The 16,249-nt window shown below is 43.2% G+C and overlaps 1 protein-coding gene across 6 annotated transcripts in view; it reads right to left on the bottom strand.

Moving 5' to 3' along the window:
• The window catches only part of MON2 (MON2 homolog, regulator of endosome-to-Golgi trafficking), a 331,402-nt gene that overhangs the window by 155,435 nt on the left and 159,718 nt on the right, over positions 1-16,249 (bottom strand). For all 6 annotated transcript variants that reach the window (XM_070755596.1, XM_070755593.1, XM_070755594.1 and 3 more), the window contains 4 exons: positions 9,311-9,415; positions 8,683-8,763; positions 8,513-8,586; positions 8,236-8,326 (listed from right to left, as the gene is read on the bottom strand). In XM_070755596.1, the coding sequence (XP_070611697.1) occupies positions 8,236-8,326; positions 8,513-8,586; positions 8,683-8,763; positions 9,311-9,415 (351 nt within the window). The remainder of the gene's footprint in view (positions 1-8,235; positions 8,327-8,512; positions 8,587-8,682; positions 8,764-9,310; positions 9,416-16,249) is intronic.

The raw sequence follows: 16,249 nt of genomic DNA, 5'->3' as shown, positions 1-16,249 counted from the left end.
CTTTATTAATCTAAGAAGATAAACTGTCAAAGCATAACTGAACCCCTGGGCCAATAAGCCGGGAGGGTTTGGACACTCCTCACAGTGCAGCGAGAAGACCGTTCAGGTAAGTTCAACGGTCTTTCTCCCCTGCACTGTTCGGAGAGTCCAATGTGGGATATACCCAAGCAACCAAACTAGGGCAGGATAGGCTGGACCACAGGTGCCGGAACACAAACCCGTTGCAGCACTCTTCGACCAAAGACTGCTTCTGCTGACGTGAAGGCATCTATGCGCTAGTGTCTTATGAAAGTCGTGGGGGCCGACCAGGTTGCGGCCCGACAAATGTCCTCAATTGGAGCCTGCGTGGTCCAGGCAGCTGTGGTGGCTGCGCTTCTGGTAGAGTGTGCTGTGACCGCCTTTGGTAAGGGTGTAGCATGTGTCTTATATGCTTCTACGATGCAAGACCGAATCCATCTACTGATTGTCTTGGCGGACACCTTGTTGCCCATGGATCCTGGAAGGAAGGAGACAAATAGTGCTTCCGATTTCCTGAAGGAGCTTGTACGTCGAACGTATATTTTTAGTGCTCTGCGAACATCTACTTTATGCCAGCGTAATTCTGACGGATGAGAGCCATGGGTACAGGCAGGACTATGTCCTGGGCCCTATGGAACCTAGTGTTGATCTTAGTTAGGAAACTGGGATCCAATCAAAGAGTAACTCGATCCGGATGGAACACGCAGAGGTCCTGACGGATTGACAACACTGCCAGCTCCGATACTCTGCGTGCTGGCGTAATGGCCACTAAAAAGGCCACCTTGACTGATAAAAGGCGAAGTGTGATTTCTCTTAGTGGTTCAAATGGTGGTCCTGTAAGGGCCTGTAAGACCAATGTCAAATCCCAAGATGGGAAACGGTGGATGACTGGTGGGGAAAGATTTGAGGCTCCCCGGAGAAAGTCTTTTATCCATGGGTGATGAGAAATTGGGCAGAGGGGGTCTGGTCTTAAGACTGTGGCTATCGCTGCCACTTGCCTGCGTAGAGTGTTGGGGGTTAACCCCTCATCCAACCCCCTCTGCAGGAAGTCCAGGAGGTGAAGAACGGAGGATGAGCGAGGCGGGATACCTTGAGTTCTGCAGAACCTACAGTACGCTGCCCAGGTTGCTTGATAAATGTGAGTTGTCGATGGGTGTCGAGCCGATTGGATGGTATGAATGACTCTTTCCGACAGATGTTCCCTCCTCAAGCGGTCCCCTTCAATTGCCACACGGCAAGTCTCCACCACTGAGGATCTGGGTGCACTATCGACCCCTGCGTGAGGGAGAGCCTGCTGCATGGGATCCTCCATGGGGGGGGGAGGTTGAGAGGTCCATCAGGTCCGCGAACCATGGTCTCCTGGGCCAAAATAGAGCGACTAGGATCACCTCCGCCTGCTCTGAGAGTATCTTGGAGACTACTCTGGGTATTAGGCAAATTGGAGGGAAGGCATAGAGCAGTCCCCTCGGCCATGGTGAGAGTAGTGCATTGACTCGGTCGGCTCCCGGGGATGGAAACCGGGAATAGAACCGGGGCACCTGGTTGTTGCGGTGTGTGGCAAACAAATCCACCACTGGTTCTCCATAGCGACGTACAATGTCCTGGAAGACCTCTGGGTTCAGAGACCATTTTCCTGGGTTGATCGTTGTGCGGCTCAACCAGTCCACCTGAGTGTTGTCCGATCCCGAGATGTGTTCTGCTTGGATCGAGGTCAGATGCGTTTCTGCCCACGACATCAAGGAATGAGCTTCCTCCATCAAGCGGCCCGACCTTGTGCCTCCCTGATGATTTATATGGGCCCTTGTGGCCACGTTGTCCATCAAAATAAGGACGTGTTGTCCTTCTATCCTGTCTGCAAAGGAGTGTAGTGCTCTGAAGACTGCTCTCAACTCTAGTAGGTTTATGTTGGGGTCCCTCAGGTCGTCTGTTGACCAGAGGCCCTGGGCAACTTGGGATCCGCAATGTGCCCCCCAGCCGGAGAGACTCGTGTCCGTGGTAATAGTCACATCCCGATGATGAAGGAAGGGGGTGCCTCTGGTTAGTGCTGGAGATGTCCACCAAGGCAGAGAGCAACGAACAGGCATTGTGAGGTGCACCTTGCGTTTGGAGTGGCTCAGTCGTGCTCTCTGAAAAGGGAGAAGGAGCCACTGAAGCGGGCGGGCGTGTAGACGAGCCCAAGGGACAATGTTGATGCATGAAATGAATACTCCCAGCAGTTGGGATAGAAAGGCTAAGGGAACCTTGCTGTGGCGCTGAATGGAAGCTATCATTGTTCTCACTTTCAGTTGCCTCTCTGATGACAGGTAAACGATACCAGCTGTTGAGTCTATCATAGTGCCGAGATGTAGTAGCTGTCTGGTTGGTCGTAGGTGACTCTTGTCGTAGTTGATTGTGAAGCCGCAGTTCTCTAGAGACTGTATTGTCTGTGTTAGGTCCTGTCTGGCTTGTTGTGGACTGCTGGACAAGATGATTATGTCGTCTAGATAGGCAAGGAGGTGTATGGATTTTGTCCTGAGATTGGCTGTCAACACATCCAAGAGCTTGGTGAAAGCCCTGGGGGCCGAAGAAAGTCCGAAGGGCATGGCTCTGTATTGGAAATGTTGGTCCTGGATGCAAAAGCGCAGAAAACATCGATGCTGTGGATGGACCGGTACATGTAAATACGCCTCCTTGAGGTCGATGGAGGTTATCCAGTCCTGATGCCGAATGGATGCCAGGATTGTGTGCAGGGAATGCATTTTGAACCGTTGGTAGCGGATGTAAATGTTCAGCTGCTTGAGGTTTAGAATCAGGCGACAACCGCCGGATGTCTTGGGAATCACAAATACAATGGAGTAGAACCCCTGTCCCTGCTGTCGTATTGGCACCGGTTCTATTGCTCCGATGTCCAAAAGATGTTGGACCTCCAGGGCAAGCAAGGACCGTTTTTGTGGTTGTAACAGTATTGGGCATTGTAAAAATCTGTCCGGAGGGATCTGTAAAAAGTTTAGCCGTAGGCCGTGTGACACGGTGTCTAGTGCCCATGTGTCGGTGGAGATAGCTGCCCAGGATTCTATGAAGAACTGTAGGCGTCCACCTATGGGCGTTTCGCTGATGGAGTCATTTCTGTTTGCGATACCCTCCTCTGTTCCCACCCCGAAAGGATCTGCGGGATTGCTGGAACTGATGGTTTCTGTCCCTATAACTGGTTCTGTCTGACCTGAACGATGGCTGGGTGTAGGAGCCTTGTCCATAGGCAGCAGTGCCTGTAGCCACGGCTGCGGACCTTTCGGACCGAAAGGACTGCCTTCGGAAATAAGGCGCTGCCCGCCTGTCCTGTCTCCTCGCTGATCTTGGTAGCACCTTCTTTTTATCTTTGTCCTCGATCAGGACCAAATCTAATGATTCTCCAAAGAGCTTAGAGCCCTGATAAGGAGCGGTTGCCAGACGCCACTTTGATTTCGCGTCTGCCTGCCACGAACGGAGCCATAGTAGACGTCGAGTAGAAAGATTGGTCGCCATCGCTCGGGATGAAAACCTTGCAGCTGCTAAGGTGGCATCCGCGGAGAACTCAGTGGAGGCGATCAGTTTGTTAATGTCCTGGCGGAGGCGAGTGTCCTCAGGGCCAAGCCTAGGGAGGATGTCCTGAAGCCAAAGTATTGAGGCCCTATTGAAGAAAGATGCAGCCATTGCTGCTCTCAAGGACCAGGCGGAAAGTTGATGCATTTTCCGAATCAGATTTTCAGCCTTCCTGTCGTCAGGCCTCAAGCCATCTGCCATGTCCGATGGAACTAGGGCGTTGGATATTAATGATGTGACCGGAGTATCCACAGAGGGATACTGGAGTAAGTCCTCTACCTCTGGATCGAAAGAATAACATTTCTTGTCTAATGCTGAAGGGCCCAGAGCTGCTGCTGGTTGTTGCCAGGGTCTTTTTATATTCTCTGCAAATATAGGTGCAGAGGGGATATGTTCAGATTCCCTTTGGGGCTCATTAATGAGTCTGGCTGCGGGTAAGATCCCCACCTCCTGGCCAGCTACTTTTTGAGAACTTGTCAAAGTCAGTGTGGCCTTTGCCTTGTTCAGCAGAACTCTATAAAGAGATGCTTTAAACAGTCCTGCAAGTGCTGGCTGTTCAGGTAAATTGGTTTCATCCTCTGATAGCTCATCCTCTGGATCTGTGAGTGTCTCTCTCAACTCCTGTTCCGCATGAAGGGATTCATTCAAGGAGGGAACAGATGTAGGGGCTGCCCATAGATCCTGTCTGCTGGGACGAGGTGGCAGGGGGATTGGCGCTGTTGAGCACCAACTGCTATGCCCTGCGAGTATGCTGAAGCTATCATGTCTTGTAATGATGGTGACATGGTTTGCCAGTTATCTGCGGGCCCCCTGAGTCCTGCTGCAGTTGGAGTAAATGTGGCTGCTGCAGGTTGAGGTTGGGAAGAAGGTCTGATCCATTCTGACCTGTGTAACCCCTCAAATGGTGGGGGAGCGCTTAAAGGGCGGTCAGGTGACAGATCCCCAACACCGGTTAAAGCAGGTCCCTCAAAGGAAACTGATGGAAAGGCAGGTGGGCCCGAAGGGCTTTGCTGAGTAGGTGGAATAACCATGGCTGAAGGGTTAGGCCCTTGTCTTGGTTTGGACATTTCCAGTTGGGCCTCAAGGACTTTTATTTTCTTCTCAGCCTCCTTTAGGGCAGTGGAGGTCTGAGAGCTCTTCCCCTTGGATTTTGAGCTGGGCCCCTTATCCTTACTTTTATTCTTTGAAGAAACCGCAGCGGTGCTGGGGCTGATCTGAGGTGGTTGAGACATAATTGCAGGTAACACTCACAGTATAGCGAGAGAAGGCTGCTGCTCAATGCAATGCAAATGGCGAAATGGGGATCTCATGTCCCCTATATAACATGTCATCAAAATCCCTAGTCTGTGAGTGGTTAAGTGTTAGGCAGAGGCCCATTCAGGCTTCGGTTGCCTTGGTGACGTCCCCTTCCAAGATGGCGACCGTGAGGAGAGCTGAAAATAGCCTACTCACTCTGCCTCGTCATATCCCCCAACATGGCAGTCGTGATGTCAGGCGGGAAAAATCCCAGTTTGAAAAGCGGTCTGAGGGAGCCCAGGAGGCTATGACCCTGTCTCAAAATGGCGGGTGCAATTTCGGGCGGGCAGCGATCCTGTCCCCCCCCCCCCCCCCGTCTGCTGATTCTCTCCTTGCAGATTCCATCGGCAATTTTGCTGGCCGCTTAGAACAGGACCGCCAAACAGCTGATTTGCCGCTTGAATTCCTCCTTGACGTTTCAATCGGTAATGCTTCTGGCCGCAAAACAAATGAGACCGCCAAACAGCTGATTTTCCCCCTTTGGGAAAATGCCTAAAAGCTGCCATCCCCTTTGATCGGTAAGTACCGATACTGGGGGTATCGTTGCGCTGGATAATGGTTCGAGAAAGAAGGGGGGAGGCGGGGGGGGGGGGGGTTCTGATCGTGGATGTCAGGGACCCCAATCCAGTGATCCCTGTCCTCAAGGCAATACTCTGGAGAGCAGTGGCCTCTCAGGGATTGAAGAGTTGGAGAGCAATATACCCCGGAGGGCAGTGGCTCTCGTTGCTGGAAGTCTTCCTCCTGTGGAGAAAAGGAAAAAAAGACATTAGTTAGAAAAAACCAAGAAAAACATCCTCTCTTTCGAGAGAAGAAAACTCATAGTCCCTACACTGTGACTGAGTTTTTAAGACTGAACCTGGGGAGGCAGAGGTGGGCGGGACATAATAAATATGTTAATTTTTAACTCAGTCCCTGCCAATGAGGCTGAAGAATAACCCACATTGGACTCTCCGAACAGTGCAGGGGAGAAAGTTCTTTCTGCCAGCAAGGCAGAAGTTTTTTCAAACAAACGAGAGATGTTTAAAGAAATATCCACTCATTTCATTAATCGCTTGCAAGACGGTTTAAAGCCACAAACTGATAATCAAAAAGCACAAATTGCATTAATTCAGTTTACTAAAGAAAAAGTTACTTCTGAATGGAGAACAGCTATCATAGAGTTAGGTATGAAACCAGAATTAGCTACAATGAAGAGGCAAGATGAGAAAACCCAAGAAAAGTTTTACAGCAGTGGATGGTAAATCCTATCAACTTTTTTTCCCCTCACTTAAACAAATCTCTCCAGGAAGCCTTATCTTACCAGACTTCCATGTGGATTGTATTAATTGATGTTTTATCTTGTAGTTACTCTTTACTGAGTTAAATTTAAAGCCATCATTTTTTTATGCTAAAAGTATTATATTTCTCTACGAAAAGCATAAGAAGCATTGGACAATATGTGACATTTTTAATTTTTATAGAGATTTATCTATATTATCATTGTTGCTAAAGAATTTTACTTAAGTATCTCTCTTGTTACATTTTTAATTGATCCTCTTTTCTTTTGGATACAATTTATTTTGGTTGACTATGTATTTATGCTTTTTTTTCTCTTTCTCAACCAACAGCAAAACCTATTTTAACATTTGTAATATTCTAATTTATCTTTATGTTTTATTTTCATTGTTAATTTATCCATTTTTGGATAAGACATTATTTTTCTATCAGGTGTTCTTCAATTAGCATATTTTTACTTCTCCATGTTTTACAGAAGTAAATCTCACTGCTAATATTATATACAAGATTAAATATGTTTGACATTTTTCATATTTTTCATGTGTTACTCCTAGTAAGAAAAAAATTAGAATCTATTCAATTTTTCTTTCTAATATTTGGACTCTATTCCAATATTTCTCATTCTAGTGTTAAACCTTCAAGAATAATTTTTTTACAATTTTATGATTTATGGCAAATGGATGTCACCCAATGTTTTCCTTTGCCCCGTGGAAATATTTCCATGTTATTGTGGATAAATTTTTAAATTACACATGGGCCACACCTCAAAGAGGTGAAGCTGCTAATCGGGAATCATTATATCTGCACCTTTGCAGTTAATGAGTTTAACCTTCAACCTTAAAGACTTATAATGGCCCAAGCCTATTATATCCATTCTTTTGCTGATTTTTGTCAACCATAGCTATTGTTTTAAAAGAAATCAGACTCTAAAGCTTGCTTCAAACAAACAAAAACAAAAAGGACGAAATGCCCTCAGGCAAGCAAGAAAGCATGGTTAAATAAAGTTTTATTTACTCTTAATTAAATTAATATTTCTTTTCAAAAATTTAATTGCTTATGAGCCTAATTTTAGGCAACAAGAACTATTACTTAAACCATTGGTTTATTATCAAGTTCTACTGGATAAAAACATGGTCAGTTGTGCTTAAATTCCTTCAGGTCTGGCTGGATTCCAGTTCATTGTGTGAAATACATAATGGTGGCATAGCATCAAAGGAGGCTGCAAAACCTGATGCTGAACTTCTCCCTGACTCTTCAAAATCCTCAGAAGGACAGGAATTGGGCTCCTTTGAAAATTCACAAAATGACTTGGGGACAAAGTGCTATCTAATCAATCGAAACAGCTGATGGAGAAACAAGACCTGGAAGAAAACTCTGAATAACTTTTTATAAGTTGCTTGTTTAAATGCTAATTCCTTTACTATTATGTTTTGTATCTTAATTTCCATGCATATTTTGTCTAGTTGTTGCTATCAAGGATTGTGAAGTACAAATGCTTTTATCACAAATATTTAAAATGTATCTATGATGTTAAACTATATTGAATGTTGGATTTGTATGCATATTCCACCATATACTCAGAGAAACTTTGTGGTGCATACTATCCCTATCGTAATGTTACCTTTACTCTTACCAACCACATGACCAGAAACAACACCTTTTGAAATGTATTTTGTATGAATTTTTACATAACCTTTCTAGCTACATGTGCAATTATCTGGTTGTCCAGTGATTTTTGGATGTCCCAAAAGATTGACCCTAAACCCCTTTCCTTTATGTGATTACATTGCTTCAATGGCCAAATGAATGCAAAGCACAGATTCTCTTTTGCATTCACATTGTTGTATTTCTAATTTTTAATTTTGAAGCAAACTCAACTCATATTATTGAACTAATGGAACAAATGGTGTCTTAACCAGGGGATAAAATAATGTGCTGAAGCTGACCAGACTAAGGACGCTAATTAGATAAATATCTAGTTAGCAGTTTCTTTTCCCTATTTTCCTCCCCAAAAACTAAGGTGTGTCGTATACTTTGAAAAATACAGTAATTTGGTTGATTTATATACAAGATTTAAACATATTGTACCTTATTATTTCCATAGGCCATATCCATGGCTTCCAGAGACAATGAACAAAGTGCATTTATTAAATGATGTAATGAAACATCATCCAGATATCTGTGGGGAAGGAATGGGGGATAGAAATCAAGTATTAAAACTATTTCAAAATGAATAAGAAAAAAGAACTCCCAGGTGGAGCTGTTTGCAACAAATAAAAGTGGTTAAAATGATAAAAAGAGATAGTTAGAAACAGAGTTTTAGAACTGTATATTTCAACATTTCTTTGCAAAGACATTTTCTTACTGTGAACTTTCAAAAAGTCTGGAAAGAATGTTGGAGATAATCGGCAAATCAGTCATAACAGCTGTAGTTAGAACCTAAAAGAAATAATTGCAAAATTTGGTAAATGTATAGTAAAAACATATGATATGGTCACTGTTCTATTCAATAAAGTAATACAGTATATATCTTACTGTGCTAGGTCCTTCTACAGCCCTTCCAGGCTTTAAAGCACCTCCAATGCCTGGTTTCAAACCAAGAATCCATACAAGATGCTAAAATGCCAAAAAAACAAAAATAAAAAACCCATTTAAAGTTTGAAAATACCTTTATAAAATATTTACTTTAAGATATATTCTTCTGTTACAAAGTGTATAATGTTCTTATCACAATTGAAAAGCTTAGACAAAATTAAAAAAGATCATTGTAGCTCTTTATAAGCATTCTATCCACGTTGTTGATAGGTGATTAGAACATGTGGTTTCATGCATGGTGGGATGATCCACCTTGACTTTGGATACCCAAAGTCAAGGTGACTTGGCATCAGTGATGGGCTACCAAAATTTCTACTACCACACTGTGGCCGTGACTTATGCATTTTGTTTCAACATCTTTCAGTGCAAATAGGTGCTCTGGGGTGGAGCTCCAAATTTTGCTACCGGAACTGTGTTCCTGACCATTCCTGTAGGAACCCATCACTGCTTGGCATATAACAATAGCGGTCTGGCAAATTGAATAGATCTGATTTTTAGCATAGGAGAAATTTCATTGCTCAACCACTGAAAATGATACATCCATTTTTATGAAAAATTTAAAATTCACCTGGAGTGTAGCCAAGACAAGTTGCCATGATGTACCAAGGACGGCTCCATGACAATGAGCCAAGCTAAGTAGTGTCCTCATGCACTGTATATTCTTAGATGTAAGCTAAAATAAAAATTTGAAAGTTAGCATTTTATAAATGTAAGCAAAAAGTGAAAAACTGCTTCAACAATATTAATGAAAAATATAACCATTCCAAAAATATTCACTACATCAATTTATTCTTAGATTTTTCAATAACTGAGGCTTGTGGGTAAGGGATATTTTACACTGGATTTCAGTGACAACTGACATAGAATAGAATAGAATTTTATTGGTCAAGTGTGATTGAACACACAAGGAATTTGTCTTGGTGCATATGCTCTCAGCGTACATAAAAGAAAAAGATACATTTGTCAAGAATCATGTGGTACAACACTTAATGATTGTCATAGGGGTCAAATAAGCAATGAAGAAACAATCAATATTAATAAAAAAATCTTAGGATATAAGCAACAAGTTACAGTCATACAGTCCTAAGTGGGAGGAACAGGATGATAGGAATGATGAGAAAAACTAGTAGAATAGAAGTGCAGATTTAGTAGAAAGTCTGACAGTGTTGAGGGAATTATTTGTATAGTAGAGTGATGGCGTTCGGGGGAAAACTGTTCTTGTGTCTAGTTGTCTTGGTGTGCAGTGCTCTGTAGCGATGTTTTGAGGGTATGAGTTGAAACAGTTTGTGTCCAGGATGTGAGAGGTCAGTAAATATTTTCCCCACCCTCTTTTTGACTCGTGCAGTATACAGATCCTTAATGGAAGGCAGGTTGGCAGCAATTGTTTTTTCTGCAGTTCTGATTATCCTCTGAAGTCTATGTTGGTCCTGTTGGGTTGCAGCAACAAACCAGACAGTTATAGAGGTGCAGATGACAGACTCAATGATTCCTCTCTAGAACTGTATCAGCAGCTCCTTGGGCAGTTTGAGCTAGTGCAGAAAGAACATTCTTTGTTGTGCTTTTTTGATGATGTTTTTGATGTTAGGTGACCATTTTAGGTCTTGAGATATGATAGAACCTAGAAATTTGAAGGTCTCTACTGTTGATACTGTGTTGTCTAGTATTGTGAGAGGTGGAAGGGTAGAATGGTTTCTCCTAAACTCTACCACCATTTCTACGGTTTTGAGTGTGTTCAGTTCTAGATTGCTCTGGTCGTACCACAAGGATAGTTGTTCAACTTCCCATCTGTATGTGGATTCATCATTGTCTTGAATGAGTCTGATCACTGTTGTATCATCTGCAAACTTCAGTAGTTTAACAGATGGATCGTTTGAGATGTAGTCATTAGTGTATAGAGAGAAGAGAAGTGGTGAGACTACACAGCCTTGGGAGGCATCTGTGCTAATTGTACATGTATCTAATGTAATTTTTCCTGCTGCTTCCTGTCTTTTAGGAAGCTTGTGATCCACTTACAAGTGTGTTCAGGTACCGCTAGCTGATTGAGTTTGGTTAAGAGAATGTCCGGTACAATGGTATTGAATGCTGAACTGAAGTCTACAAAGAGGACCCTAGCGTAGGTCACTGGAGATTCAAGATGTTGAAGGATGTAGTGTAGAGCCATATTAACAGCATCATCTGTTGATCTATTTGCTTGGTATGCAAATTGCAGGGGGTCTAACAGTGGATCTGTGTGTCGCGCTGGAAATTGCCAGCCCCCAACGACATTGAGAAACATCCAGTAGTTAGAGAGTTAATTCTGTCTAGTAAGACCTGGAAGAAAACTCTGAATAACTTTTTATAAGTTGCTTGTTTAAATGCTAATTCCTTTACTATTATGTTTTGTATCTTAATTTCCATGCATATTTTGTCTAGTTGTTGCTATCAAGGATTGTGAAGTACAAATGCTTTTATCACAAATATTTAAAATGTATCTATGATGTTAAACTATATTGAATGTTGGATTTGTATGCATATTCCACCATATACTCAGAGAAACTTTGTGGTGCATACTATCCCTATCGTAATGTTACCTTTACTCTTACCAACCACATGACCAGAAACAACACCTTTTGAAATGTATTTTGTATGAATTTTTACATAACCTTTCTAGCTACATGTGCAATTATCTGGTTGTCCAGTGATTTTTGGATGTCCCAAAAGATAACCTTCCTACAATGAAAAATATAGAGCAGCAAGAAATCTATTTCAGTTATTTAAAAAAGGCTGATGAAGCCAGGACTGAATTACGATCTCTGAAGAAACTTCAGCTTAAACTTCTTACAGAAAAGATGGAGGTTATGTCCCTGAGAGGTAGTTCGCATGCTCATTCTCCAAAGGGAGAGACAGAAGGAATCCATTCCTCCCACTCACCCCAAGATACGCATGTGCACATCGTAAATCCTCCCGTGGTCACACACTTCTTCCCGCCAAGCTCTAACATAGAACACATTCCTTTCCAAGAAGGGAGGGCTACCCAGCCCGAAGAAAAAAAAATGGTCCCTTTGCAATTTGAAACTGTTGATTACAGAGGAGGGGGGAGGCTTTCCCCCACTGCTACAAGTTACGCAACAGCGGCCACTAGTGGATGGAACGTCCGAAAGGAAAAACCATTGCCAGAAGCCAGACAGGGACTTTCCCAGGCAGATATGGCTGCTGAAATGCAAAGAAAAGTTCCATTTGTTTCAGGTACTTCTGTTTCATCGCAGAGACCTCCAGTTTTTATTCCGCAGATGCCTGCACAACTTCCCCAGGTGGTACAGCCACAAGGTTTGTCAGGAGGGGTTGGGGCTCAACCCCAGCAACTCCAAGCGGTCCAGCTGACTGCATCAACAAGGCAGACCATCACCTCTTCTGTTCTGAAAGGTGAGTTTGTGCTGTTACCTAATGGACACAATTATCGGAAGTGGCTTCACAGAATAAATTTGCACCTACTGGCTCATGACATAGATGGGATCGTTCATAATCCCCCAGTAAGGCACTGGACTGCAGAAGAAAGGGAAGCTGACATAAAAGCCAAGCTACTCATTCTTATGAGCATGGACTCACAGTTGTCACAGAGATATGACACACATGACATTACTTCTGCTCAGATATTGCAGTCAATAGATGGCATGTTTAGGCCAATATCAGATGAAGGCAATTACATACTGATAGCCAAGTTTAATAACACTAAACTTCCAACAGGGGGCGAACTTGCACCTCACCTTTCTAAAATCCTTACAATGCACAAAGATTTAGAAGAAAGAGGATATCGCTATGATGATAATCAAGTAAATGCGGCTATTATAACTTCCCTTGGTCCTGAATGGAAGGAAGTTATTTACAAGTTCAGTATACTCCCAATGGCCCAGAAATCTACTCAGAGACTCTGTAACATGCTAACTGAAGAAGCAGAGTTGCTGAACACTGGCCTTAGACCTATGCCAGCAGCATTTAAATCTAACTTGGCCAAGGGCGGTCAGCAGAAAACAAGTACTCCAAAGTACTCACGCCAGAAACCTTTTAAGAAGGATGACACCCGCAAATCTCCTGATGTGCAAAGTGTGAAGTCTGGCGAGACTGATCATCCACCTTACCCAACCCAGCCTAAAGGCGCACACAAGAAAGGATCCAGAGGAAAGAGTTCTGGAGCTGCAAAGTCAACTCCCAAAGACTCAAAAGATGACAAACCTACTTATGTTGGTACCATCCACCTCAGCATTGTTCCTGACAAGAGTCCACTCTACGACATTCGTGAGTTATGGACCCTAGACAGCGGAGCAGCGGCACACATCGCGTACCGGAAGGAATCCTTCAGTGAGCTACACCCGACAGATGTCAAGGAAGTGTTTGGAGTTGGTGATCTACGTTCCAAGGTGGAAGGAAAAGGAAAAGTCTTCGTCAAAGAACTGGACTCCCTTATCTCAAATGTTTTCTACGTTCCAACTGCCAAGAACAACATCCTTAGTGGATATTGCCTGAGAGAAGAATTGAAGGTTGTAATAAACTATGAACTTGTTGACACCAACATTATCAAGGATGGCAAACTTCTTGCTACTGCCATCCCCATCAAAGGTGTCTTTTATTTGCAACCCAAACCTGCCAGCAAAGGTAGTGTAAGTATAAGCGTTCCAAAGGGCGTATGCACAGGTCCAGAGAGAAACCCTGGTGCCACCGCTAGTTCAAAGGTTCCTAAAACCAATGAAACCCCTGAGGTTCCTAATGCTGTTAAAAATGTTAAACATATGTTAACAAACAAATCTTTTCATTCCAGGTGCATTCACAGATGGCATCGTCGCTTGGGGCATGCTTCTTACCCCGTCTTAGCAAAGATGTCTGAATATGTTGATGGTTTCACAATTGATGGGGCTTGCAAGGTTTACCTAGATTGTAAAATTTGTAATTCTGCAAAATCCCGGCACTCCCCAGTCCCCAAGATTGCTGTCCGGCTGTGTACACGCATCTTTGAATTGGTCCATACCGACGTTGTCGGTCCATTTCGGCCTACTGTTGGTAAACGTAATTATTTCTTAACTGTAGTTGACAGTTACTCACGATTTGGCTATGTTTTTCTTTTAAAACAAAAATCAGAGGCGTTTGAGGCTTTTAAAGGCTTTGCTGCAGAGATACTTACCCAACACGACGTCTGGATCAAGCGGATTCAAAGTGATCGTGGAGGCGAATTTATGTCGCAACAGTTCCAAGGATGGATGGCCAGGAATGGAATCCGCCAGCAGACCTCATCACCCGGGACGCCACAACAGAATGGTGTGTGCGAACGCAGGAACGGGATTCTGCAGACAATGTTTCGTTGTCTCATTGAGGATGCAAACGTGGACTTTTCATACTGGGGCGAAGCATTAAGGTATGCTAATTACATTGTTAACAGAACATGGAGTAGCGTCATTCAAGACACTCCTTATTACTTGCTCCATGGCAAGAAACCTGACATTCAAAATATTTACATTTTTGGTTGTTATGCCACTGTTAACATTCCAGTTGAACAGAGAAGAAAAGGAGGTCCTGTGTCAGAAAGAATGAGATTCATCGGCTTTGATGAAGTCTCCAAGTACCACAAATTTGCTGACTCTCATCACAGAGTTTATATTTCTAATTCAGCCAAATTTGAGGAAGACACAAATTGGTCCAGTATACATAGTAATGATACTTCAGTTTATTTTCCTAAGGAAAGTGTCCAGAGTCCTGATGCCCAGGGATCTGTGCCAGATATTCCTGATGTTCCAGATAATGAACAGTCTTCGACAGTTGCCGAGGAAACCTCTGGTGATGAACTTGAAGGCGGAGATGATGATGAAGGATGGGCCAGCGTTCCCAGACGTTCCAAGAGAACTACCAAAGGAACTCCTCCAAAGAGATTTGCACAGCAAGTATCTGACTCTCCTTATCTTTTCATGTGTAACAATCTTACACTTCCACCTGATCATTTTCACCAGATCAAACTTTTGCCTGACTCTGAACAAGAAAAATGGCATGAGGCTATGGAACACGAACTGGACTGTTTAAAGAAACTTAATGTGTTCCAGAAGGTGGAGCCTCCTAACAAGAAGAAAGTCATTGGCACACGCTGGGTGTATAAAGTCAAACAAAAACCTAATGAGGAAAGACTTCCGGTTTCGCTGAGGATCGCAGCGGAGTCTCTTGGCAGGGCTCTGCCTCGAGACCCCTCCAACCCTCCCAGAGGTCGCCCCAGCGCGATCGGATCGAGTCCGGATGGCTCGATCCTAGAAAAGGGGATTCCCCTCTGCCCGGGGAGCCATCGCCGAGGCTCCAGGACAGAGGGTTCATCCTGCAGCTCTGGTGCAGGGAGCACCGGTCCTCTCCCAAGAGGACACGGCCATTGCGATCCCACCTAACCAGTGGGAAGCAAGAAACATCAAGAGAGTAAAAAGCAGAGAAACTGAACAACCCTAATCGAAAAAGGAATATTGTCAAAGAAGCTACAATTAAGGTAAAAGTCTTTTCTATGTTCCATGCTAAACAAGAAGTTTAAAAAACAAGAAAATTGAATCGGAGTCTAAACGAAGGCGAAAGAGAAAGTTGTTAAAACAACATTGTATCCAGGCGCGAATTAACAGCCGGAACTTATTCTAACCACTTTCACTTGTTTTGAACTGTTAAATTTTTGCAAACAAGGAGATCTAGAAGATTTTAGAATGAGACATTAAAGGATTTATTATTTACAAAATGACATTATTTGGTTGAAAATTTTTTTTTTCCTCTTTTGAAACATTTTTGAAACATTTGGTTACCGAAAGTTGAAAAATGAAGTCCGGGCTGGGATTTTTCTAGCGGAAGGACCAGACTGCTCACTATTTACCTACAAATTCTGAATAAACATTTATAAAGGGGAAAAAAACTCTTTTCCTACATTTGAAATGAAAGTGTCAAGATTGCCCTAATCACTGCCATTGCTTTGGGTTTAGAGGTTTTTCAGTTCGATGTAGAGACTGCCTATTTGAACGCTGATCTGAATGAAGAGATCTACGTCAAGGGTGCTCCTGGATTCCAGAACCGAGAAGGAGAGGTTTGGTCTCTGAGCAAGTCTTTATACGGCCTCAAGCAGAGCGCCCTCTGCTGGTACAAATTATTATCCCAAAAGCTAAATTCAATGGGCTTTATTAAGTCCGAATCTGATGGATGCGTGTTCACAAAAGGGCAAGGTAAGACTTATGAAATTGTTCTTGTTTATGTTGATGATATTGTTTATGTAGGTCTCAATGAAAGCACTAGTCAAACTTTTGCTAAGGGCCTTGAGAAACATTTCACCTTGAAAAGCCTAGGGCATATCAATGATTATCTAGGTGTTCAGTTTGAGAAAACTGAGAAGGGGTTCTCTCTTTCACAAGAAAGTAAGGTTGACCAGCTTTTACAAAATTGTAACATGTCTGATGCGCATACTTGTCGTTCTCCTAAGCAAACTGACTTTTACAGGTTAACCCGAGAAGAGTATCCTGATTTTGAGAACAAA

Source organism: Erythrolamprus reginae, chromosome 6 (assembly GCF_031021105.1).
Source record: "Erythrolamprus reginae isolate rEryReg1 chromosome 6, rEryReg1.hap1, whole genome shotgun sequence".
NCBI lineage: Eukaryota > Metazoa > Chordata > Lepidosauria > Squamata > Dipsadidae > Erythrolamprus > Erythrolamprus reginae.
This window is presented reverse-complemented; position numbering and strand designations above follow the sequence as displayed.